At 42.5% G+C, this 25,275-nt stretch overlaps 1 protein-coding gene and 2 long non-coding RNA genes across 7 annotated transcripts in view; 2 read left to right on the top strand and 1 right to left on the bottom strand.

The window, feature by feature from the left end:
* Positions 1-25,275, top strand: part of LOC309328297 — a 151,635-nt gene that overhangs the window by 32,472 nt on the left and 93,888 nt on the right. The window lies entirely within an intron of this gene.
* MEIOC (meiosis specific with coiled-coil domain) lies at positions 1,521-25,007 on the bottom strand. 5 transcript variants are annotated; one of them, XM_081837710.1, is made up of 8 exons: positions 24,930-25,007; positions 23,291-23,419; positions 19,147-19,307; positions 15,796-15,900; positions 10,222-12,067; positions 7,333-7,467; positions 4,788-4,968; positions 1,521-3,162 (listed from the first exon to the last, which is right to left on the bottom strand). In XM_081837710.1, exons 2-8 carry the CDS (start codon positions 23,330-23,332, stop codon positions 2,933-2,935), a joined length of 2,700 nt encoding a protein of 899 aa, XP_081693836.1. In that variant the 5' UTR covers positions 23,333-23,419; positions 24,930-25,007; the 3' UTR covers positions 1,521-2,932. The 5 variants fall into 5 exon arrangements, with proteins under 5 accessions (XP_081693836.1, XP_081693832.1, XP_081693833.1 ...); XM_081837706.1 differs by lacking the exon at positions 24,930-25,007 and adding an exon at positions 24,261-24,514; XM_081837707.1 differs by lacking the exon at positions 24,930-25,007 and adding an exon at positions 24,279-24,514.
* Positions 24,621-25,275, top strand: part of LOC309328289 — a 73,248-nt gene continuing 72,593 nt past the window's right edge. Inside the window, exon 1 of the long non-coding RNA XR_014150736.1 lies at positions 24,621-24,787. This is a non-coding gene — a long non-coding RNA (uncharacterized lncRNA). The remainder of the gene's footprint in view (positions 24,788-25,275) is intronic.

Below are 25,275 nucleotides of genomic sequence, written 5' to 3'. Positions count from 1 at the left end.
CGGTTCACAATATAAAAATACAAAATGAGAAAATTCATAATAAACCAAGAACAAAAATTAGCCAATACCCCCCATTTAAAAGAACATGTTGCTTTATTAGCCAAAGGCCTGGGAGAAAAGGAATGTTTTCACCTGGCACCTAAAGATATGTAATGAAGGCAGCAGGCGAGCCTTCCAGGGGAGAGCATTCTACAAATGGAACCACCACAGAAAAGGCCCACTCTCTTGTTGCCGCCCTCTAGACCTCCCACGCAGGAGGCACACAAAGAAGGGCCTGACATGATGATCAGTGTCTGGGTCAGTTCATACAAGGAGAGGTTGTCCTTGAGGTATGAGGCGCCAAGGACATTATGTCTTGTTCATGAGGCACCTATTGAGCCCTCTGAAAACATGACTATCATTGACCTCCCTCCATCTTTGGTATGTGTTTGCGCTATCAAGGATGATTTCATTTATAGAAAGCTGTTTATTGCCAAGGGAAGGAAACTGCTTTCCATAGATGGATTAAGTTTGGTGAACAAGGAGTTGGAAGGAAAAATGGAAGACTCATTTCAAGTGGATTCTAGGGTGTTCCACATTATTGTATCAGTAACTAAAGGTGGGCCATATATACAGTAGTAAAAGGTAAAGGGACCCCTGACCATTAGGTCCAGTTGTGACTGATTCTGAGGTTGCGGCGCTCATCTCACTTTATTGGCCGAGGGAACCGGCATACAGCTTCCAGGTCATGTGGCCAGCATGACTAAGCTGCTTCTGGCGAACCAGAGCAGCACATGGAAACACCGTTTACCTTCCCGCCGGAGCGGTAACTATTTATCTACTTGCACTTGGACGTGCTTTCGAATTGCTAGGTTGGCAGGAGCAGGGACCAAGCAATGGGCGCTCACCCCGTTGTGGGGATTCGAACCGCTGACCTTCTGATCGGCAAGTCCTAGGCTCTGTGGTTTAACCCACAGCACCACCCGCATCCCATATACAGTAGAGAAGGCACTTAATATCTGAATGCCAACTAATAGATGGCATTCACATGTCTTTGTAGGTGTAGCCCATAAAAGCCTGCCTAGGCATCTCATGGGTGATACTTACAGAGGGCATTCTGCCTTACAGATTTGAAGTTCTTTCTAATGTGACTTTCAGACTTCTGGAAGCTTATAAATGTTACTTCAAAAAATGAAGTGGAAAGTATTGCCTTGTGTTCTAGTATGCAGCTGTCTATAATTTAGGTACAGATTGACAGTTGTAGCCTCTAGTCTTCCAGAATGCCTGTTTAACCTCAGCACCTACATCTTCACAAGAAATGGCTTGCATGGTTTCTAAAAGTTGCTCAGATTGGACTTTTGTCAAGTTGTTTAAAAGGGAAGGCGTTCTATAATTGTGGTGACTCACGGTCAGTCTTGGAAATAGTGATAAAACAGAGGGACATGATCTGCTATGGAGGCCTCAGGTTTGACATAAAACTCTTGATAGCAAGAGCCTGAATTACTTCCAAAGATAGGAATACAAACGTAGAAATTGTAGCATTCTTTTCAACAAAAAGCCAGTTTATTAGGCGAGAGTAAAGATAGTACAATATTTATTTTCATAACATGTAACGTATCAATGTCAAAACTCAACCCATCTTGGTGGCTACTATGGTATGGTGGTATGAGTCTGCTGCCTTATGAAGTTTATGTGGGCAGCATGGAAAGTCGTATCAATGATCAAAATGGTCCCCTACAGTTTCTCCTGCAATCTCAATCAGTCCCTTACATCATCTAAAGGCAATTTGTAGTTTGATTACACTTTTTAGCATACCGGGATTTCTAAAAGTTGGAAGAACACAGATGTTTAAAATATCTGTGTACCTAACCAAGGGTAGATAAGTAAATTTTATCCAGACATTATGTATTTATCTTCATGCTAGATTGTTAAAACCCAAGATCTCCTGAGCCACATAATAACATGCTAATTGAATAAATTACTCACATACAATAAAAAGATCAGATATTAAGAAAAAAAACCAAGCATTCAACAGTGCTAAAGTATGCAGAAGCAAACTAAGAAAACAAAATATACACCAAACAATCTCAAACCAAACTGGCTAAAGAGTTAACGTCAAAGAAAGTGCACTTCAGAACTTCTTGATACCCTCTTTAAAAGTAGTAAACCAAGGGTGTTAAAATATTCATTATTTCAGCTGCAGTGCAACTGCTAAAGGCTCAATTATATAAATGTAATTTTGATCACATTTAAATAGTTTTAACAGATAATATTGATATTATTTAAAATAGGTACAAATGATTTTTGCAAGTTTTTTTTAATGTTCCCTAACATGCATGGTTAGATAATGGCTTTATATAATATCACTAATTTAAGAAAATCTGGTCAATTTCTTTTAGATTCTTAAGATTTCAAATTCATAAATAAGTATTTTTAAATATTTTCATTTAACATTCATACTGGGTGTGTTTAGCTTTTTTTTCTTCCTGTTTCCAGGTACTTCTTGTCTAAAGAGAACAAATTCTTTTTCTATCACAATCAAAACTTATCTGTTACTAGACTGCACACAGTAACATGTGACAGTAATTCAAATTCATTATTTGAAAACAGAATTACTAACGAAATCTAAAAGAACTGTATCACACAGGCAGAATGATCATTGAATATGCCTGCACTGTAGAATGGATTTAAGTTCTACTTTGGCAGTTTAAAACTTTCTGATTTATTTAACATAACGTTAGATCTGCCCAGTCAATATATTGATTCTGATAACATCAAAGGCTTCTTGGCTTGCGTTAACAGCTACTCAGCAGGTAGCTGCTGGGTTTAGGATAAGCAAACTTCAGTTCACATATCTCTTTACTTTAAATTTGGAAGGAAAGCTTTAAAAGTTCATTTACAATATTTAGTACAGTGCTATAATGCATCCATATCTATTATCTCTATTTTTTCCTCAATGTTTTTTTGTTTCTCCCCTCTGGATCGCAGGGTTGCCACTATTCATCTGTTCATAGGTCTTATCTTCAGGTAGGACTAGCTCATGTAAGGCTTTTTCCACATCCGCTGTTCCAGTTGTCGGGGTTGTTTTTGGCAAGGTCATCTGAAGGGCACACCACAGCGTAGTGCGAGCTTTGCGTGTTGCTGTGCACATCTCTTTAATCGCCAGCGCAAGAGCAAAAACATCTGAGATGGGGAGGAAACAATATTTGATGTTGCTACTCTTTTGAAGTGTTCAAAATTGTGTACTTTAGCACAGAAAACTGCATTAATGTTTTGCTGCTTTCACTGGATGTTGTACAAGAATAATTCCTGTCAGTTTGAACAGTGGTAGAAATGCAAGGTATGCAAATTATGAATGCCAAATACACATTCTCCCCCTAAAAAACACAATCCACAAGGAACTTCTTCAAAGACTCAGTGAAGCAAAAAGGAACAGCTAAACAGCTAAACTCACATTTGTGTTTTTGCATACCTCCCATTATTTCAATAATCCATTTGCAAGAGATGTTCAAGGAGATAAAGATTTCTGAGCTAATCAGTCAAGCATAATGTGAATGAGGCAGCTTTCCCTTCAAGTCATGTAAACAATAACTGATAGTTGTCTTATAAAGGATAAACATCTCTTAGGGATGATGAAAGGCTGGGAAATCCTACTATTGGCAGGGCCTAGAGACTAAATTCTCTGTGAAGTCCCTTGTAAGTAGTGAGTGCAGAAGACACCTGTGAGTACAAGTTCTCGCTCCTTAAAGGAGTTTGGCTCTCCTAATTCTCCTTAAGAAAGTGTGGTGGGGTTTTTTTTTCTGCATTCCACTAACATAATTCAGAGTGTTCCCATTACCACTGTTTCAGATGGTGGGTAAAAACAGGGGTAGGCAACCTAAGGCCCGTGGGCTGGATGTGGCCCAATCGCCTTCTCAATCCGGCCTGCGGACGGTCTGGGAATCAGCATGTTTTTACATGAGTAGAATGTGTGCTTTTATTTAAAATGCATCTCTGGGTTATTTGTGGGGCATAGGAATTCATTCATTTACCCCCTCAAAATATAGTCCGGCCCACCACACGGTCTGAGGGACGGTGGACCGGCCCATGGCTGAAAACGGTTGCTGACCCCTGGGTAAAAAAGAACAGCACAAAAGAAGAACCAACGTACATGATGGAATACCACTCCTTAATTCCAGAAGACATTCTGGATTCATTGCATCAAGTAATCTGGCATCTCAACTCTGAATCTTGTACAGTGGTATCTCGGGTTACATACGCTTCAGGTTACAGACTCCGCTAACCCAGAAATAGTGCTTCAGGTTAAGAACTTTGCTTCAGGATGAGAACAGAAATTGTGCTCCGGCGGCGCAGCAGCAGCAGGAGGCCCCATTAGCTAAAGTAGTGCTTCAGGTTAAGAACAGTTTCAGGTTAAGTATGGACTCTGGAACGAATTAAGTACTTAACCTGAGGTACCACTGTACCAATGTTTAGCACTGTAATGAAAACCTAAAAGTGCCAGGAGAGACTTACAGTATATGGCAGTAAGCTGATTTAGCAGTCAATACACCATAGTCAAAAGAATTTGCTTGCACAGCAATTCTTGGATTGTAGTGCTCAAATCATTTACTCCAAAGCAGCCTTGGTGAAATCCTACTGAATCTAATACTACTTTGGGAAATTGTTATTTAGTACACAATGTGCTTACTCTTTGCTAGGTGTGTAAATTTCAAACAAATATTAAACATGCCTCTCTTATTTGGGGCAAAAGCCCTAAAACGGCTCAAGGCAGAGAAACTGGGAGAACAAATATTAAAAGAAAAGTGCACCTCTATCATCTTGACACCTGGGAGCTCCTTGTCTTTGCCGATGTGAAGCATTGACAATTTCATCCTTTCTACGGGACTGCACAATGTGAATTGCTTCCAGGTGCTTGTCAAGAGCAGTAGAGATGTTAGCATGAAGAGGAGAACTTCGCAGGCGTTCCATTTTTCCCAGCAGAGTCACAACCTGCAAATATTCAAGAACAGCAATTTAAATTCTTTCATAGTTCTCTTCCTTCCTATAAAGCAGTTCTTATAAGGCCTGTTGATGTCTGTCTTTAAATCCACAGCTACAAACATCTCATTTAAATCAGAACCATGTAACTAGCTTTTGGTCTTGTGTTTCTCAAAGAGCAGATCCCCAAGTCATATAGCAAGATGGGTTTTTTAATCTAAGCGTTTCAAGGTCATCTAATGCAAATGAGAAGCTGAAGTTTTGAACCCTGTTGATTTCAAAATAATCTTAACATAAACCTATATAGGGTTCCTAAGTAATGCTATCCTGGCACTGAAAAGGCTGATTCCTAATACTGTAGTCTTAGACTACAGTAATGGGTATTTAGAACCAAAGCCATAATGTAATACTGAAGTTTAATTCAGCTGTACACCAATGGTTTAGTTAAAGGTTAGTTCCAGGAAATTATAATGCATTGCTTTACTGATATTTTTTTAATTGTCAGTTTATCAAGGCACAATGCATAAATATAAAACCATGTTTCTTAAGCTACAAACTTTATCACCAGTGGTGGTAGATGGTCACTGGGACTTGTGAGAATCATAGAAATGTAGAGTTGGAAGGTGTTACCAAAGGTCATCTAGTCCAACCCCCTGCAATGCAGCGGGAATTGCAACTAACCACCCCTGACAGATGGCCATACAACCTCTGCTTTAAAAGGGGCGCAACACCAAATGGAGGTGGCACCAACTAATTCTGTTCCCATCCTCCTCTCTGCTGAGTTCCACAAAGGGAAAACTGAAGCTAAGGGGGAAGCAGATGGCCACAGCCACCCTCTGGAACTGGTTGTAAATGAGAAGGCAGGTGGGCTTGGAGAAATCAAGACTGGTGGGTGTGCTCTAATCAGCCTTCACTGCTAATTACCCTCATGAATCCAGCAAGGCACAACCAAGTTCTTCCCCAAAGTACAGCAAGCACTAAAATTCAAACGCATAAATTCAAGGCACACTTCTGAATTGTTACATCCTTGCCCTTTGTTGAACTTTTGAGTTGCCTGTATGTATATATCAATCAAAACTAAATTCACCAAGGAAGGAAAAAATCCCATATCCCAATGAATTCTGTTACATTATTGGGGGTTTTTTTACACGGGAGAACCACATTTTCATGCCAGCAAAGCCATGCAGTTCTAAGGCAAAGAAATATATCTGGTTTAACTCAATGAAGGAACATATGGATTTTATTGGGGGCAAGAGAAGGAAACTAGGCTATAGGAGGTTTACCAGGTTGGCTGTGGGAACATACAGAAAACAGATTAAGAACTACACTGACAGCTTCAGAAAGGACAGTGCCAGGAGGTTTGGCCAGGAAAGCAAATGACCAGATTTCCCTATGAAATGACTTTTCAGAAGATAAGCACTGCGTTGCTAATCAAATAATCCAAAGTAGGTCAGAAGACTATGAACCAAACTACATAATCATTTCCCCAACTTTTTGAACTTTTCTCCCTTTCTTCCAGCTCCCACTCCCTACAACCAAACACCTTTTCTACAGTTGAATGTGCAGGTATTCTTGTGTGCAGCCTGCTGTAAGATGTGAATTCATGTGCACATTCAACAAGACTGAAACAGGACATCTCTGATGCCCTCTGATCTACTACATCACTTTTCCCAACTTGCCTGGAACTTCAGCCCCATTAAGGTTGTCATATTTCACTTAGGTAATTTGAGATGGAGACAGGTTTAAGTGCCTCCTCCTTGCCATTTCTCAAGCAGCTTTTGAAGCAAAGCAAAGAAGAAGCCATTGAGCTTCCATTGCACACATGTAGTTTGGCCCTGTGTTTTCATTTCATTTTGTGTGTGATTTGTTCCAATTTTCAGGAATAGATGAAATGGTCCGACTTTGAAGTGCGTTGCCTTTCTAACCTTTCTACTTCCCAAAGGGCTAGAGGATCAGGGAAGGCACTGCTGGGGTTTCCTATGCTGTGAAGACCAGTCTAGTAGGGGTCTGAAGCCAAGAAGCAGACAAAATGTCTCCTTTTTTTAATCTGTTGTGTCTGCCAAGGTTTTGTAAATTGTAGACAGATAGAACTGGAATTAGGACTGGCTCTGCCTCACACAGAATGGAGCACACAAAGCTATTTTGCATTGTCCTCCCAACTGGAACAATTGGGAGGAACAACCCATATGTGGATACCCTCCAACAACCATATATGTTTTGTGTTTGGAACATCTAGCATCACAGTTCCGATGTTCAGGAGAGACAGAATTAGAGGCATATTTATGCCAGTTTGGGGAGCAGAAGAGGCTGATAAGGTCTTGGGCGTGAAGGGTCCAAACTAGTCAAAATCTGGTATTTCAACATTAAATAACTCACTCTGGCTTGTTCTCGTAACTGATCCACAATTAAGCGATCAACTCTGGATGGATTTGATGTCAGTCTTGGAATTGGAGTGTTGTTAGTACTAGACACTTTCTTCCCAGGGTAATTCTTGGCAAGAGCTGATTCAGTCTGGAAAAGATACAATTAATCTGCCATGTTAAAGACGGTAAATTATGGGGAGTATATTATAGGAAACTTGATTTATTCTTCTTTTGGGATACAAATGATGAGGATATCTACTTGAAACACAGCCATTAGTGGCATCTCAGTTGTGAAGCCAAACCCAAGCTCCTGAAAATAAAAAACCTATAGCACATATTTACAAAACTCAGCATCCTATTTCTAATTTGACAAAGGATGTTGAGCTGGACTAGAATAATTCAAGATCTCAAGAAGCAAAACACACCTGCAGCTGAGGTAGCAAACTGAAAACAAAACATAAATAATGTTACCCAAAGTATTGCAAAATAACTAACTTATTGTTGCCATGCTGCCTGCAGAGAATAAGGATTATGCAGCATTCTGTTGAACAGGTACAATTTAGATCTACAATGGTCAGTGTGAAGGTTTCCCTACTAATTTTAACAGACCATAAATTACCGTATTTTTTGCTCTATAACACGCACCCGACCATAACACACACATAGTTTTTAGAGGAGGAAAACAAGAAAAAAAATATTCTAAACGAAACAGTGGATGTATGATTTTTGTGGTTCATGCTGTGGCCAGACATGTGATCTGACGGTGAGTTTGGGGTAGCCCAATGCAAAAATCCTGAGGATCCATGCTTTGTAACCACGTTTTTGCACCACTGCGGCCCCAGGCAACAGTGGGTATGTGATTTTTTTGGTGCAAGCTGTAGCCATGGACATGCTATGTGATCTGATGGTGAATTTGGGGTGACCTAGTGCAAAAATCCTGAGGATCCATGTGGATCCGTGCTTTGTAACCACGTTTTAAGTGGGGAGGGAAGGAAAAGCACTCAACAGACAAGGAACACGCGTGGGGTGGGTGGAGAAGGATGCTGTTAATAATGAAGAAGAGGGATATAAGGGGAGAAGGCTCCTCTCCTCTCCTGCTTTGCTCCTTTAAAGCAAGCAGGCTCTGCTTCTCTCCCTCCTACCCAGCTTGCTGAAAAACTTTGCTGCTATTTAACCAGCTGAGTGGGGAGGAGAGAGGGACAGAGAGCCTGCTTGCTTTAAAGGAGCCAACCGGACAGGAGCCGCTTACACTCGTGTAAGCAACTCCTCTCCGCTCCCGCTTTGCTCCTTTAAAGCAAGCAGGCTCTCTGTCCCTCTCTCTTCCCCACTCAGTGGCTCTTCTCCCGCTTTGCTGTTTCAAAGCGAGCCACGGAGAAGGGAAGGAAGGGGAACCATGGATCCTCTGTTCACGACTGCAGCAGATCCCCCCGCCATCCGCAGGCATTCGCTCCATAACACGCACAGACATTTCCCCTTATTTTCTAGGAGGAAAAAAGTGAGTGTTATGGTGCAAAAAATACGGTACATTCAGAGCCTTCAAAAAGTAAAACGGGCATATTTTAATGTCCATTATTTTAACTTCCAAACACCAATTGTATTGGAACAGTGTTAGAACTAAAAACGTATCACAACAATTTAGAATATCCATTATGTATATACCGTATTGGCCTGAGTATAAGCCTCTTTTTTTTACAAATTCCGACCGTGAAAAGTTAACGTGCGGCTTAAATTTGCGACCTTACAAAAATTGGCTTTTACAATATCACTGCTGAAACAGACATACGGTAAAACAGAACGGGTGTGATGTGAGTGCCTGCAGAATTTTAAGGGAGTAGTTTATATTCCGGTGAGGCTTATATCTGGGCCAATACGGTAGGTCTTTTAACTGGCAATCAAAGCTGCATCATACAGCTAAGTACAGTAAAGGATTTAGCTCCAGCAAGCACAAGTGACATTCTAATATGCTACTATGTTGCAAAAAATGCAGGAATATGTGCTCAAAGGAGGCTGCTAGAATAGAATTGTGGAATGTTAGGGAAACTGTCAAAAGTATTTTTTTCGATTGGGCTTTAGAGGCTAGAAACTAAATTGCCTCTTGCCAGCAAATTCAAGTCAAGTGGTCCACAAAAGGGTTTTGCAGCAATCAAAACTATCAGTTCTTGGACCTGCACTACATTTATGTTTTCTGACAAGCTTGAGGCTGTTTTAACCAGGATCAGATTACCGAACAGTTTAACAAGACCCTGACCTCTCTAAAGTAAAGGTAAGGTACCCCTGTCCGTACAGGCCAGTCGTGTCCGACTCTAGGGTTGTGCACCCATCTCACTTAAGAGGCCGGGGGCCAGCGCTGTCTGGAGACACTTCCGGGTCACGTGGCCAGCGTGACGAAGCTGCTCTGGCGAGCCAGCACCAGCGCAGCACACGGAAACGCCGTTTACCTTCCTGCTATAAAGCGGTACCTATTTATCTACTTCAACTTAGGGGTGCTTTCGAACTGCTAGGTGGGCAGGAGCTGGGACCGAAAGACGGGAGCTCACCCCGCAGCAGGTTTTCAAACCGCCAACCATGCGATCGGCAAGCCCTAGGCGCTGAGGTTTTACCCACAGCGCCACCCGCGTCCCAGTACTCTAAAGTAGTACTGGTTTAAACAACTGTGCCAACAATTTCCAACTGATCAGGACTGAAGACTGAGCAGCCCAAACCTGTTCCTTGTCCCTGGTCCTAGGCATTGATAATCAAGCTGTTCCTATAAGCTTAGCCTAATCCTTCTGTTTCTTAGATACAGTAGTGAACAGAATATTTGAAACTACTCAATATACTTATTAAGTAGTTTCAAAGATTCTGTTCACTGCTGTATCTACTCCGTTTTGTACTCCCTTCTGATATGCATGTTTCTTCTTACCTTTTTCCGTTCTTTCTCCAAAGCTCTCCATTGTTCATAACATTCTTCCAACCTAATATGAAGTTCACTGGCTGACCCACTCCTAGTTTTCATTGGTCTTTGAAATCCAAATGTTGGCATGAAGCCTGTGAAAGAATTGTCTCCGTACATCATATCATTAAAATAAGGGTACAAGTGGCTTAAATCATCATAGGAGAACAAATCATAGGAATCCATCAGGGGAATGACAGAATGCCCAAAAGGATGGGTAGATTTCAAAGGAAATCTGTTTGAATTAAGCTGTGGAACACTTGGACTGTGCCTCAAGTCACCCATCATGAAATTGTTTGAAAAGCAAGAAGCCTGAGTGCGGTTCACACGGTTACTGACAATATTGTCTCCACTTCCTTGCCTGTGACTACTGAAGTGACCTTGAGACTCCAGTAAATCTTGGTAAGTATTCTGTGACAGTCCATCTAGATGTTTTTGTCCGTCCTCAGCATCATAATGTCCATTCTGTGATTTAACTTGAAAATTGTGCTTGTTCACATTTTCAATGATCCCATATTGCTGCGTATAGTTATCACAAAAACCATTTGGTTTGATTTTTTTGTCAATCATGGACTCAAAAAGACTTTCTTCTGTTACCTTACCCAGTCCTTCGGTATGACTGGCAGACTGAACTCTGTCTCCAGCGTTGCCATCATTGAAATCAAAACCGGAAAATACTGTGGGGTTTTCTTGGCAATATTTCTGGAGCAACAAATTATTGCTTAAAGTTGCATTGCTTGATGGCAACTGAGAAAAATCATAAGAATGATTGGAACCTTTTGAACCAGCAGTTAAATGATTATTCAACTTTATCAAGGTGCTTTGATTCCGAATAGGGATGGAGGAACTGTTTTTAGTCTGTATGTTGATCCATGTTGGCCTTAGATTTGTGCCTGATGAAGAAGTTACTGGGTTTGTTGACAAGATATTCAGTGATTTGAAATATTCTGAATTTTCTGTAGCATTTGCAAAATCACCACTCCCCGAAACAGCTGTGTGAGATTTGAGGGCAAAATCTGATTTTAAACCAAAGTCAGGGGTAAATGAATTTTCATTCACAAACTGCTTTTCTGACATGAGTCCGGTAGTCTTTTGAAATGTAAAATTCTGCTGTTCTGAAGAGACATCTTCCATTTTCTTCTGGACAGCTGGTTTATTTTGAAAAAGTTTACTATAATTATCAGTATCTAAAGCTGGTAACTCAGGTGTTCCACTTGGTAATTTTTTACTCTCTTGAACACTATAATTTGCATTTTTATTATGCTTTGTTTTATTTGGATGAGAATAATCCAGGTATCTACAATAATCTGCACTTTCACCATATCTACTAAATTGTGAAAGAAGCATCTCAGCTCTCTTTTGGTGCACCTGTGCATCATGTCCTTTAGGACCTACCTTATCCCTTCCATAAGCATAAGTATCTGCTCCTGATTCTTTTATTGCTTCTAAAAGACTGGTTTGTGGGGCAAAACATGTTTTCACATATGAATAGTCTTGAAACTGTGGTGTCTTTGCATTCTCATTGTTCTGAATATTATAACAGCTGACATGATCATTCCTGGAAGGGTACAGCCATTGCTCATCAATGTCGATGTTAGTGAGCCCATGGTAAAGGTCATCCACTTTCTGTTGCAATGCTACAGGACCAGCATGCATATACTGTTTGTCAGACACGGGCAAAGTTTCTCCACCATAAAAAGTCTGTTGAGGGATGGCTCCATCTATTGGCCTCTTTGTTTCCGACAGCAGGTCAGGGTGGTCTGTAAATCGGGTTGTGCTCACAGGCCATACTGATTTTAAGTTGGAGGCGCACGCCCTACAAGAATGAAACATAAACAGTTGCACAATTCCTTACATAGATTTTAACCTATTATACTAATCTTTGTTTTTACTTTTGGTATGTCCCATGGCCCCCTTCATGGATCACTGCCTTGCCGTGGCGAAGGGGCTTGAAGAACTCAGAGAAGCTATGAACTATGCCGAGCAGGGCACCCAAGATGAACAGGTCATAGTGGAGAGTTTTGACCAAACGTGATCCACCTGGAGGAGGAACCGGCAAGCCACTCCAGTATCCCTGCCAAGAAAACCCCATGGACAAAGACAACAGGCATATAAAAGTTATGACGCTGGAAGATGAGCCCCTCAGGTCGGAAGGCGTCCAACATGCTACTGGGGAAGAGCGGAGGGCAAGTACAAGTAGATCCAGAGCTGATGAAGCGGCTGGGCCAAAGCCGAAAGGACGCTCAGTTGCGGATATGCCTGGAAGCGAAAGGAAAGTCCAATGCTGTAAAGAAAAATATTGCATAGGAACCTGGAATGTAAGAACCATGAACCTGGGTAAGTTGGAGGTGGTCAAAAATGAGATGGCAAGAATAAATATTGACATCCTGGGCATCAGCGAACTAAAATGGACAGGAATGGGTGAATTCAATTCGGATGACCATCATATCTACTACTGTGGGCAAGAAACCCGTAAAAGAAATGGAGTGGCCCTCATAGTCAACAAAAGAGTGGCAAAAGCTGTACTGGGTTGCAATCTCAAAAATGATAGAATGATTTCGATACGAATCCAAGGCAGACCTTTTAACATCACAGTAATCCAAGTTTATGCACCAACTACTGGTGCTGAAGAAACTGAAATTGGCCAATTCTATGAAGACTTACAACACCTTATAGAAGTGACACCAAAGAAGGATGTTCTTCTCATTATAGGGGATTGGAATGCTAAAGTAGGGAGTCAAGAGATAAAAGGAACAACTGGCAAGTTTGGCCTTGGAGATCAAAACGAAGCAGGGCAAAGGCTAATAGAGTTCTGTCAAGAGAACAAGCTGGTCATCACAAACACGCTTTTCCAACAACACAAGAGACGACTGTACACATGGACATCACCAGATGGGCAGCATCGAAATCAGATTGATTATATTCTCTGCAGCCAAAGATGGAGAAGCTCTATACAGTCAGCAAAAACAAGACCTGGAGCTGACTGTGGCTCAGATCATCAGCTTCTTATAGCAAAATTCAAGCTTAAACTGAAGAAAGTAGGAAAAACCACTGGGCCGGTAAGATACAATCTAAGTCAAATCCCTTATGAATACACAGTGGAAGTGAGGAACAGGTTTAAGGATTTAGATTTGGTGGACAGAGTGCCTGAAGAACTATGGATGGAGGCTCGTAACATTATACAGGAGGCAGCAACGAAAACCATCCCAATGAAAAGGAAATGCAAGAAAGCAAAGTGGCTATCCAATGAGGCCTTACAAATAGCAGGGGAGAGAAGGCAAGCAAAATGCAAGGGAGATAGTGAAAGATACAGGAAATTGAATGCAGATTTCCAAAGAATAGCAAGGAGAGACAAGAAGACCTTCTTAAACAAGCAATGCAAAGAAATAGAGGAAAGCAATAGAATGGGAAGAACCAGAGATCTGTTCAAGAAAATTGGAGATATGAAAGGAACATTTCGTACAAAGATTTCCATAATAAAGGACAAAAGTGGAAAGGACCTAACAGAAGCAGAAGACATCAAGAAGAGGTGGCAAGAATACACAGAGGAATTATACCAGAAAGAAATGGATGTCTCATATACCCCAGGTAGTGTGGTTGCTGACCTTGAGCCAGACATCCTGGAGAGTGAAGTCAAATGGGCCTTAGAAAGCACTGCAAATAACAAGGCCAGTGGAAGTGATGGTATTCCAGCTGAACTATTTAAAATTTTAAAAGATGATGCTGTTAAGGTGCTACACTCAATATGCCAGCAAGTTTGGAAAACTCAGCAGTGGCCAGAAGATTGGAGAAGATCAGTCTACATCCCAATCCCAAAGAAAGGCAGTGCCAAAGAATGCTCCAACTACCGCACAATTGCACTCATTTCACACGCTAGCAAGGTTATGCTTAAAATTCTACAAGGCAGGCTCAAGCAGTATGTGGACCGAGAACTCCCAGAAGTGCAAGCTGGATTTAGAAGAGGCAGAGGAACCAGAGACCAAATTGCAAATATGCGCTGGATTATGGAGAAAGCTAGAGAGTTCCAGAAAGACATTTACTTCTGCTTCATTGACTATGCAAAAGCCTTTGACTGTGTCGACCATGGCAAACTATGGCAAGTTCTTAAAGAAATGGGAGTGCCTGATCACCTCATCTGTCTCCTGAGAAATCTCTATGTGGGACAAGAAGCTACAGTTAGAACTGGATATGGAACAACTGATTGGTTCAAAATTGGGAAAGGAGTACGACAAGGCTGCATTTTGTCTCCCTGCTTATTTAACTTATATGCAGAATTCATCATGCGAAAGGCTGGGCTGGATGAATCCCTAGCCGGAATTAAGATTGCCGGAAGAAATATTAACAACCTCAGATATGCAGATGACACAACCTTGATGGCAGAAAGTGAGGAGGAATTAAAGAACCTTTTATTGAGGGTGAAAGGGGAGAGTGCAAAATATGGTCTGAAGCTCAACATCAAAAAAACGAAGATCATGGCCACTGGTCCCATCACCTCCTGGCAAATAGAAGGGGAAGAAATGGAGGCAGTGAGAGATTTTACTTTCTTGGGCTCCATGATCACTGCAGATGGTGACAGCAGCCACGAAATTAAAAGACGCCTGCTTCTTGGGAGAAGGGCAATGACAGGCCTAGACAGCATCTTGAGAAGTAGAGACATCACCTTGCCAACAAAGGTTCGTATAGTTAAAGCTATGGTTTTCCCAGTAGTGATGTATGGAAGTGAGAGCTGGACCATCAAGAAGGCTGATTGCCGAAGAATTGATGCTTTTGAATTATGGTGCTGGAGGAGACTCTTGAGAGTCCCATGGACTGCAAGAAGATCAAACCTCTCCATTCTGAAGGAAATCAGCCCTGAGTGCTCACTGGAAGGACAGATTGTGAAGCTGAGGCTCCAGTACTTTGGCCACCTCATGAGAAGAGAAGACTCCCTGGAGAAGACCCTGATGTTGGGAAAGATGGAGGGCACAAGGAGAAGGGGGCAACAGAGGACGAGATGGTTGGATAGTGTTTTCGAGGTTACCAGCATGAGTCTGACCAAACTGCGGGAGGCAGTGGAGGACAGGAGTGCCTGGCGTTCTCTGGTCCATGGGGTCACGAAGAGTCGGACACGACTAAACGACTAAACAACAACAACATGTCCCATGGCCAGTGTGTTGTCAGAGCTATTGGTATAATTTCAAATGAAGGCTGTGAAAGCCAGAGACATGTATCAAGCTAGATCACACTAAACTTTTTTTTTGGGGGGGGGGTTCAAAACTGATACTTGAGGTCTGCATGTAGTTGGCATACCACTTATTTAATGCACATCTTTATATATGAATGATGTGTAATAAGCTGTTTAAAGTACTTGCCAAAACCACAAATACACTAATAAAAAATGTAAGATTCAGGTTAATATGCATTACTGCCTTCTTGATAATGGCAGCAGAAATTACAAGCTTCCACTGATGGCAGATGCAGAATATTCTCAGTGGAACAAGAGCAGTTGGAAAAAGTGAGTAGATGTGTAGGAAATTACTATCCTATGTTGAATATATTACCAACCCGTCAGCAAAATATGGCTGAGATTTATCTTGTTCTTCCAAGATGTTAGACACAAGTCCATATAAGTCTGTTTCACTGCCATAGTCATTTCTTTCTGTTTGAATCCTAAGTGGGGTGAGAAAAGTAGGTTAAGTATTTGCTAAGAATGTCTGCCTATATTCATATTTACATTTCTATTATTTCTAGCTATAACATTTGCCACCAAAAAAAAATCAACAATATCCTGGAACTGCAGCTTTTAGAGCTGCCTGTGTTCCACAAAGATCTCACACATTAACAGATTGCTTGAGAGCTAGCATGGAATGTAAAGGCTGAATGTAGACCACTGAGACATTTCACCATCTACAAAAGGGGGAAGAGAATCAAAATCCCTTTAACCTCTTCAATGTGCTGCTTCCCAAGCTGTCAAAGACCCACTTCACAACCATCATGTTGACTTGAAGCCCAGCAAGTTCTTTTTTTGTTCAGATTATAGTACATTGTACACCAAGACATATTATGAGAGCCTGCGGTTCAGAATTCCTGCAGACTATTATGAATGACAGCATGTTAAACCTGTCGATGAGTGGAATATACAAATGATTCAATAGTTTAACTTGTTCGCCTCACATGCAGACTGCGCATATTTGACTGCATGCAGACTTGAACCACATACAATGTGTTCATCCCTGCTGCAGGCAAACCCCAAGGATAGGTGTGGGAAATTTTCTGGTTGGTGGGTCAGATCCTTATCTCCCTACCCCTGCTGGGCCAAATCTGACAGGTGAGCAGGTCCACCCACCTGTCACTCACCCATCATCATGATATCAGGTGACACTGAGCTTTGACTTCAAAGCACAGTACAGGACTGTTTGAAAGTCTGTAAATAGCTCCGTGCTGCTACATGAACCTCTCAAATCAGGAGGTTCAAACAGCAGAGTGGGGCTGCTTGCAAAGGAGCTTTCAAACAGTCCCACACTGCTCCTTGAACCTCTGGTTGTCAGAAGTCGAAGCAGTACAGGGATGGAGAAATGATTTCCACTGAAACTGCTGATAAACTGGAGGTCCCACCCACCTGTGCTTTTCAGCAGTTTAGAACTGCTTACCCCTCTCGGAGCAAAGCTGCCTCTGCCAGCCATCAGCTAATGGGCAGTAAAAGCATGTCTTGTTATAGCAAAGGAACAACTGGCAACTCATTTTAAGCTCCCAATTGTTCCTTTGAAACCCTGCCCTTACCTGCCTCACACCTGATGTCATGTATGGAGCAGGTAGGCATGGCTTGCTTAAAAAGAGCATGGTGAGCTAAAAGTAAAAGCCTGGTGAACCAGCTTCCCCACTCCAAGTTGAGGCAGCCCAGCTAAACAAGCTCTTGTAAGATTTTAGACAGCAGGAAGAAAAATGATGTTACTATGTTGTGAGTAAATCAACTGATAAACAGTGATGTGGTTTAACACAAGATTTTGAATTCAGGTAATTTGTAACAATTTTCTTATGCCCTAGACTGATCTTACTTGCCATGTTTTTTATTTTACTTTAGTAAACAAAGCTAAAAATGTGAAATTACCAACTTTGCCTAATATTGTATTTGCACAATGCTGTATTTGCATTTGGCTCCCATTCATTGCTGCTAATAAATATATGAAATAGAAAATTTCCATGGAAGGATGAAACACTGGGAAAGTTTCCAAATAAAGGATCCATAGATTCAGTGGGCTATACCAGGATCTCAAGATCATCTAAATTACACTGCTATCCTCTGACATATGCCGTACACTAGCCCACTTCTAGTGGTGCTGGCAAATTTCTCCCAAGCCAGGCTCAGAAGAATATTTCAGGGCACTGGAAAACCCACCGCAAAAGGAAAGGTGTAACTTGTAAAACTCTGTAATTCAACCATAGTGCCCTCTTTTGCCCAAGTTTCTTGAAGAAAGATGATATAATGTGTTTGCAGATAGGAACAGAAATCACTGCCTTGGGTCTTGTTCGGCCACCAAAAGGAAAGGTATGTTTTATAGCAAGTGTGGAGAAACTTCAGCCCTCTAACTCCAATCATTCATTGCCATTGGCCATGCTTGCTAGAAGTTGTAGCTCAGCAATATCTTAGAGGGCCAAAGGTTCCTCACACCTATTTTACATACTCCAAACTTCCTCTCCCACTCAAATAAAAATCTGCCACTCCTCTCCACACCCTAAAGCCATCCCTGCTACGCACTCTGAACATTACCCTTCCTTCCCACATTCTTCCTTCCCCCATCAGTGGAAAAACAGGTAAAGATAAAGGGACCCCTGACCATTAGGTCCAGTCGTGACCGACTCTGGGGTTTCGGCGTACAGCTTCCAGGTCATGTGGCCAGCATGACTAAGCCGCTTCTGGCGAACCAGAGCAGCGCACGGAAACACCGTTTACCTTCCCGCCGGAGCAGTACCTATTTATCTACTTGCACTTTGACGTGCTTTCGAACTGCTAAGTTGGCAGGAGCAGGGACCGAGCAACAGGAGCTCACCCCGTCACAGGGATTCGAACTGCCGACCTTCTGATCGGCAAGCCCTAGGCCCTATGGTTTAACCCACAGCGCCACCCGCGTCAGTGGAAAAACAACAGAAGCACAAATAAATTTTCTCTTCCCTCGCTCCCCTCTTCTTTTTCCCTCACTGATGTGGTGCAGTAGATTATACCAAGTGTGATGGGGTGCAGTGAACTATGGAAGATGCAGTTCTTACAGTTCATGCAACTGCAGGAGCTCTTGAAATAACTACAGCCTCTATTAGACTGAGGTGGGCGAGAAAAGGAAATAAGTATTTCTTTTCAACTCCCCCACAGCCTCTGCTGCTCCTACCAATAACATGGGCAGGGGGAGTGTGGTTGGGGTATAGAAGAGGGTATAATAACCCCTTCCTGAGTTCTAAGTTTGACTCAGGATTTCCACATCCACCCAGAACCAATCAGGAAAGCTTCAGAGGGGTCGCTCATTCTCTCATGCTATAAATAGGTGGTAAGAACAGAATGAAGTGGCTGATGCCTGACGGACACCTTTACAATATATGGAACAAATTAAAGCAATATAAATTAAAGAAAGTGAGCATAGCTGCATTCTACATCAAAAAGCAAAAAAAAAAAACTTCTGAGTTGCTAGCCTGACCTGAAATAACTCAATGCTGACACCAAATATAGAGTCAAGATGGATTCTGAACATGAAAAAATAAAAACCCACCATTCACAAATTCTCTCCAAAAAACACATGTTTTTTGGACATGTATTGTCAGTTTGTACCCTTCAGTCCTGTAGAAATTAGCAATTAATGCAATGAAAATAAGCAAACTATTAACCATACAATTTTCTCTTCCTAGTCATATAACAGTTAAATTATGTACCTGTTCTTTACACTAATCTGAGAACTAGGGGGTTGTTTAATATCATCTGCATATGTAGACCATGGGACATAGAAAAGAGAAGAATCAGCGTGGTTTGAACATTCAGAAGCTGTAGAAATTGAAGTACTGTAAGGCTGCCGTAAGTCTACATTCTCTTCACTCTGTATTTTAAATTCAAGAAGAGAAAATTAATATTAAAAATATTATTTATTTTACTGCATTAATTTCATAATTAATTTCCTAAATTGAGAATAAATTGGTTGGAAAGGACCAAAGGCCATCAAGTTCAGCTAATTGATTCCAGACAGTACTAGTCGTCCCCACGACTACTGCAAAGGAGCCACATCACGACACACTAAAGAGAGATTACTCAGCCACTTTGATGGGGGGGGGGGGCGGGGACTTTTACTGATCTGAAATAGGCTACAGCAAAGGTATATAATAGCAACCACAAATATAGCTACATTTTGCTTTAAAACCCTTGAGAGTATTTCCCCCCAGTTCCAGAGATAATGTTCCCAAATTTAACATACTTCTGTTTTCTAGTTTCTAAGAAAACCAGTAAACAACACTCAATAAAATTTGTTTCCAAATTAATCTCTGAGGTAGGAGTAAGTTATTACTTCTGCCAGTTAAAGTTGTTGAAACTTAACACAATTCAGCAGGATTTTGCATAGTGGAAGATAATTTATACTTGTTGGGCTAAATTCTATTATACAACACTTTGTACTATGGGGAATTCTATTTGGATTTCATTTATTACTAAGGCATTCAGTGTGCAATCAGTTTTACTTGTGTAAATGAATAAAGTATGTCAAAGTGATGTGTTCATCATATGACCCCAATGAAGTAATCCTAATCCACAGTTTTGTATACTGGATGCACGAAAGTGTGATGTCCAGGGAAACCATCCAGCAATAGAGTAATGTGTGTAATGCTGCATGCCTAAGCCCATGTGGTATACAACACATTCTGTCTCCATGGGAAATATAAGCTTATAACTGCACTGTGATACCTGATCAAAGTAATTGAAAATGAAAAATGAGTTATGCCTTATGCATTGAATTTTAATTGGTGAAATGATTGCTTGTTCAGTTTCCATGGCTGTTCATTCACATATATTATCATTTATACAGTACTTTTAATGAACAAAATATTTTACAATTCTCTTTAATGTTTTGAAAAATGAATTTGAAATATTTTCTAGTTCTATATTCTAGCATCAAGTCTAACAACCAATACCAACTGCTAAGGAGCTAAAGAGACAAGACTTGTATAAGACCTAAAGCAGGTTTTACTTCAGGCTTTTAAATCATTTTTTTTCTATCAGAACTAAGTTTACATCACTTTTCCATTAAAAATCCCTCATTTCCCTCACACAAGCTTTCTTTATTTGTTAAACAAGTGAGAATCAGATATACTTGCCAAACTACTATACTTGGAGTAGATTACTCCAAGATCTTTCAGAAGATAGTAATCTACCTTCTGCCCACCTGAGCTAGACAATTCATGACTAAGTGAGAATACAAAAATGTTTGAAGCAGCTATGGTTGCACAAATTCATTATGGACAATCTGATAAGTAAAAGGTAAAGGTACCCCTGTCCGTACGGGCCAGTCTTGCCAGACTCTAGGGTTGTGCGCTCATCTCACTCTATAGGCCGGGAGCCAGCGCTGTCCACAGACACTTCCGGGTCACGTGGCCAGCGTGACAAGCTGCATCTGGCGAGCCAGCGCAGCACACGGAACGCCGTTTACCTTCCCGCTGCTAAGCGGTCCCTATTTATCTACTTGCACCCGGGGGTGCTTTCGAACTGCTAGGTTGGCAGGCGCTGGGACCGAACGACGGGAGTGCACCCCGCCGCGGTGATTCGAACCGCCAACCATGCGATCGGCAAGTCCTAGGCGCTGAGGTTTTACCCACAGCGCCATCCGCATCTGATAAGTAGTACCTTTTAATATGCAAGTGTTAAACTGAATTTGCTAAACCTTTCTTTTAAATCCCAATTTTTAAAGGATATATTATTTTATTTGCAGATGCAGTCAGAAGGGAGTTAAGATATTGTGTACTACTCTCTCGCTGAAAGATGGGGCTATTTATTAAATTTATTCCCCATCTATTCTTCCTGAAGAGTGCTGAAGGCAGCTAACAACATAAAATCCATTGAGACAATTTTCAATAATTAAGGATTAGTTATAGAAACCACAGTGCCTATATATACCTATCCGCTTCCAATGATCTTAAGAATTAAAAATGTATTCAAATTCTTCCTGAACATAGCCTTGCAAAAAGTATGCCTGGTCTTCCTCAGAAGGGTTTCAGAGATGGGGTACTGCCAGAGAAAGCCCTTTTGTGTTTGTACACTGGTAGCCATCCATGGTATGGAGAAGTATGAACCTTCCTCTCTATATCACAATTTGTATTTGTCTAGCACTCCATACAATAGGTAGCTTACTAGGACAGTTGATATAGTTGTCAATCTACAAGAAAGTAAAAGGTACCCCACTAGCTCAAATTAGCTCAAATTAAATGACCATCTAGTTAACAGAGCAAGAAAGCAACAGCCCTGCCACACTGTTGTCCCAGAAACAGGTATTCAGTCAAACACTGCCTCTGAACCTGGATCATCAATCTACAGGGCTGCATCAGCACATCAGCTCATCAAACTAGAGGACATGGCGCCACACTAATACAGCTATTGGGGCTATGAAGATAATTTTTTAAAAAGTAAGTCCACTATTCACTGAAAACATTGGATACTTCTACTAGACGCCCAAGCAGTGTTTGCTGGAAAAGGAACTCTTTACTTTTCAGACCAGCTTGAAAGCCCATACACACCACTCTGGAACTCCTTGGAGAACTTGCACATTAATAGAGTTAACTGCCATTCAAAAATGGGCATATGCTTTTTCACCCAAGTTTTCAAATATGTTTAACTTAAAGTTCAGCTATAATGAGTTATCATGTACTTAGAAGTGAGTGTTGAAATGTAACACATTAGAAGGGGAAATATTTCATGTAGTCCCATTCCTTCCAAGTTCTTCTGGATATGACAAGAGACTGAATATAGACGGCTGTCCTCCTGGATATCATCATACGACACAGATGCTAAGGAAATGAGCATTATGAGTACAGCAGGGGTTCCCAAACTGTGGTCTGCAAGCTGCATTCAGGTGGTCTGCAGTGTGTCTGAATTTGTGGCTGAAGGTGGAAGATGACATAGCCACTCCATACTGATTTTTAATTGTATTTTTATTTCTTCATTTATTTCTTATATTGTACTTTACTGGACTACAATTTGAATCTGACGGACTTTAAATTATAATCCAATGAATCAAATACAATATATAAGAACTAAAAGAAGCAAGAAAGGTAAAAATTAAAAATTCTACAGAATCAAGTACAATGTACTGCAATTTCTACAACAGGCATAAAAATAATTGTAGCCTGCCAAGAATCTCAGGAATTTTCAAGTTGCCCTGGAGGGTGGGAGTTTGGAAACCATGGAACTAGAGTAACATATAAAGAGCATGTCCCCCCCCCCCCAACATGATACTTACTTTAATTTATAAAAGGAACCCTGACCATTAGGTCGTCGTGACCGGCTCTGGGGTTGCATGCTCATCTCGCTCTATAGGCAGAGGGAGCCGGTGTTTGTCCGCAGACAGCTTCCGGATCATGTCGCCAGCATGACTAAGCCGCTTCTGGCAAACCAGAGCAGCACACGGAAACGCCGTTTACCTTCCCGCCGAAGCGGTCCCTATTTATCTACTTGCACATGACGTGCTTTCGAACTGCTAGGTTGGCAGGAGCAGGGACAGAGCAATGGGAGCTCACCCCGTTGCGGGGATTTGAACCACTGACCTTCTGATCGACAAGTCCTAGGCTCTGTGGTTTAACCCACAGCGCCACCAGTGTCCCTTACTTTAATTTATAGTACCCTGTAATTACTCAAGTACAGAAATCACATGTGAAGCAGCTCTAATGCATTTCAAATACAGTGTTTATTATCAGGCCAGTAAAATCAAATAGAACCATGCTAATAGTGTGGTGCTAGTAATGCTACATAATGCTTTATTATGAAAACTCTCTAATGTATTTCTAAAAGAAAATTATCTCAAGTTGATAAAAAAACTGACTGAACCTGCAATTTGTAGCAATCATAGAAGGAGCTGCAACCTGTCATGATAACGTTATTGAACACATCCGTCAGTCTTCCACTGGACTCTGCACTATTCAAATAGCGGCTGGTGCCTCTGAATGCTACTTTGGGCTGAGACAAAAAAGTGGAAAGACAAATTAACCTACATCTAAATTGTTTTACAGATACCAACATCCCCCCCCCCCCCACTTTCGGATTGCCTACGCACTGCATTATTATACTGAGTTTGGGAGAACCAGTCTATTACATACACACCCCTCCCCATTTCTCTAAAGCATCAACAGATCAACAGATTGCAGATCATGCTCTAAAGCATGATCTGCAATCTCATATATATATATATATATATGAAAGCCAAGGGGGAAAACCGCACAGGTGCCTTTGACTCTCTCAAATTCTGCTTTTCGGCCGACTGAGAGCCAAACAGGTGTCGCTGTTCTGAAGGCAATCAGAAGAAACGGCAACTGAGAAACGGCAGGCAGATGAGGGGGGAAAGTGTGATGTGAAAACAAAAAAACACACACGACTTGGCCAACAGTTGGTTCCACACAACCGGGTGTCCCAGTTCTGATATCCCAGGGACACGCCGAACTTGTCGAGTCGTCCGCTTCCCCAAATTCCTCTGCACTCCCGCCTTGCTTCCTCAGCCCGCGACACCCGTTTCTCCTCGTCTCTCCCCTTCCGACGACCCCTTTCCACCCCCCCCTCCATCTTCCTATTCAAACCTAACTCGGAAGAGCTGCTTTCCCACTCTCTGGGGAGGGGGAGCCCACCAGACGCAGCCCCCCCCCCGGTTTCAAGACCCCTTACTCTTTCGACAGCGCCCCCCGCGCCTCAACTCCTCAGCGGCTCCCTTGGGCCCTTCTCTCCCCCCTCAGCGCCCCTCAACCTACCCGCCCTAGAGAGAGCAACGCCCGCCGCTTGCTCTCCCTCCGCTCGGCCACCCCCTCACCTCCATCCCCTTCCCTACACAGGTTTAAGGGCGCCTCTCACTCCACACACACCCGCCCCCTCTTCAAGGGAAACCAGGGGCCAGAGAGGGGCGTCGCGCTGCCCCCGCCATGACCGCGCAGGGGGGCGTGGTAGCTCCCTTCACCCGGCAGCCCAGACTGGCTCTGACGGCGCGGCGAGAACAGCCAAGGCAGCCGTTACCAAGCCTGACAGGGAGGGGGGAGGGGAGGGGAGGGGGCGGCCGGGTGGCAGAGAAGGGGCCCGCCGAGGTTCTCCCTCCACCGCGCGATTGGCCAGCACCCGCAGCCGGGCTGCCAATAAGGCGCCGACTTTCCCCCCTCGGGTCCCTTTTCTCCTCCCCCGTAGGCCCGCCTCCTCCTCCCTCGGGTCTCAAGACATTTAACCACGAGGGTATGGAGCTCAGGGCCACCAATAGAGGGCGAGCCCGAGGCAAAAGTGTGATTCCAGCACGCCTCCCCTCCCCCTGCTCGCGTTAACTGGCGGTTGCCGATGTCCGTCTCCAGAGAGGTGGGCCAATCCCATGTTCATATAGGGTACAGCACCTCCTCCTCCTCCAAACCCCCAGATCGGCGCCGGCTTCTTTGCGCATTGGGCAGCCCGCGCGTCCAATCGCAACCTCTCCGTTGTTTTTTTGCCCCTTTCCGCCTACCCCATTCAGCGGACCGAGGGACACCTGGCGCGCGATTGGACGCGTCGCCGCCTGCCCAATGAGAAGCCGGGAAAGTGGTTTGTTCACCCGGTGATAAGCAAAAAAGGCGGTTGGAGTAGAAGCTTCAAGCCTTTTCCCGCTCGAAAAAAAGGGGGGGGCTAGGAGTGTGAGGGGGAAGCAGCTTGAGGAAATATGTGGTGGGATTGAGAGAGAGAAGCGGGTAGATTTAAAAACTGAATTTTAAAGAACTGAACAGAAAATTAAAAAAAAAAAACTGAGGTAAACCCACAGCTGGTGAACGCGTAGCATGGGGAAGGGGAGCAGTGAGAAGGCAGGAGCAGGGCTG

The sequence above is a fragment of the Podarcis erhardii genome (genome assembly GCF_964252035.2).
Source record: "Podarcis erhardii genome assembly, chromosome: 13".
Classification (NCBI taxonomy): Eukaryota; Metazoa; Chordata; class Lepidosauria; order Squamata; family Lacertidae; genus Podarcis; species Podarcis erhardii.
The sequence above is the reverse complement of the archived record's forward strand: the minus strand, read 5'-3'. Positions and strand labels throughout refer to the sequence as shown.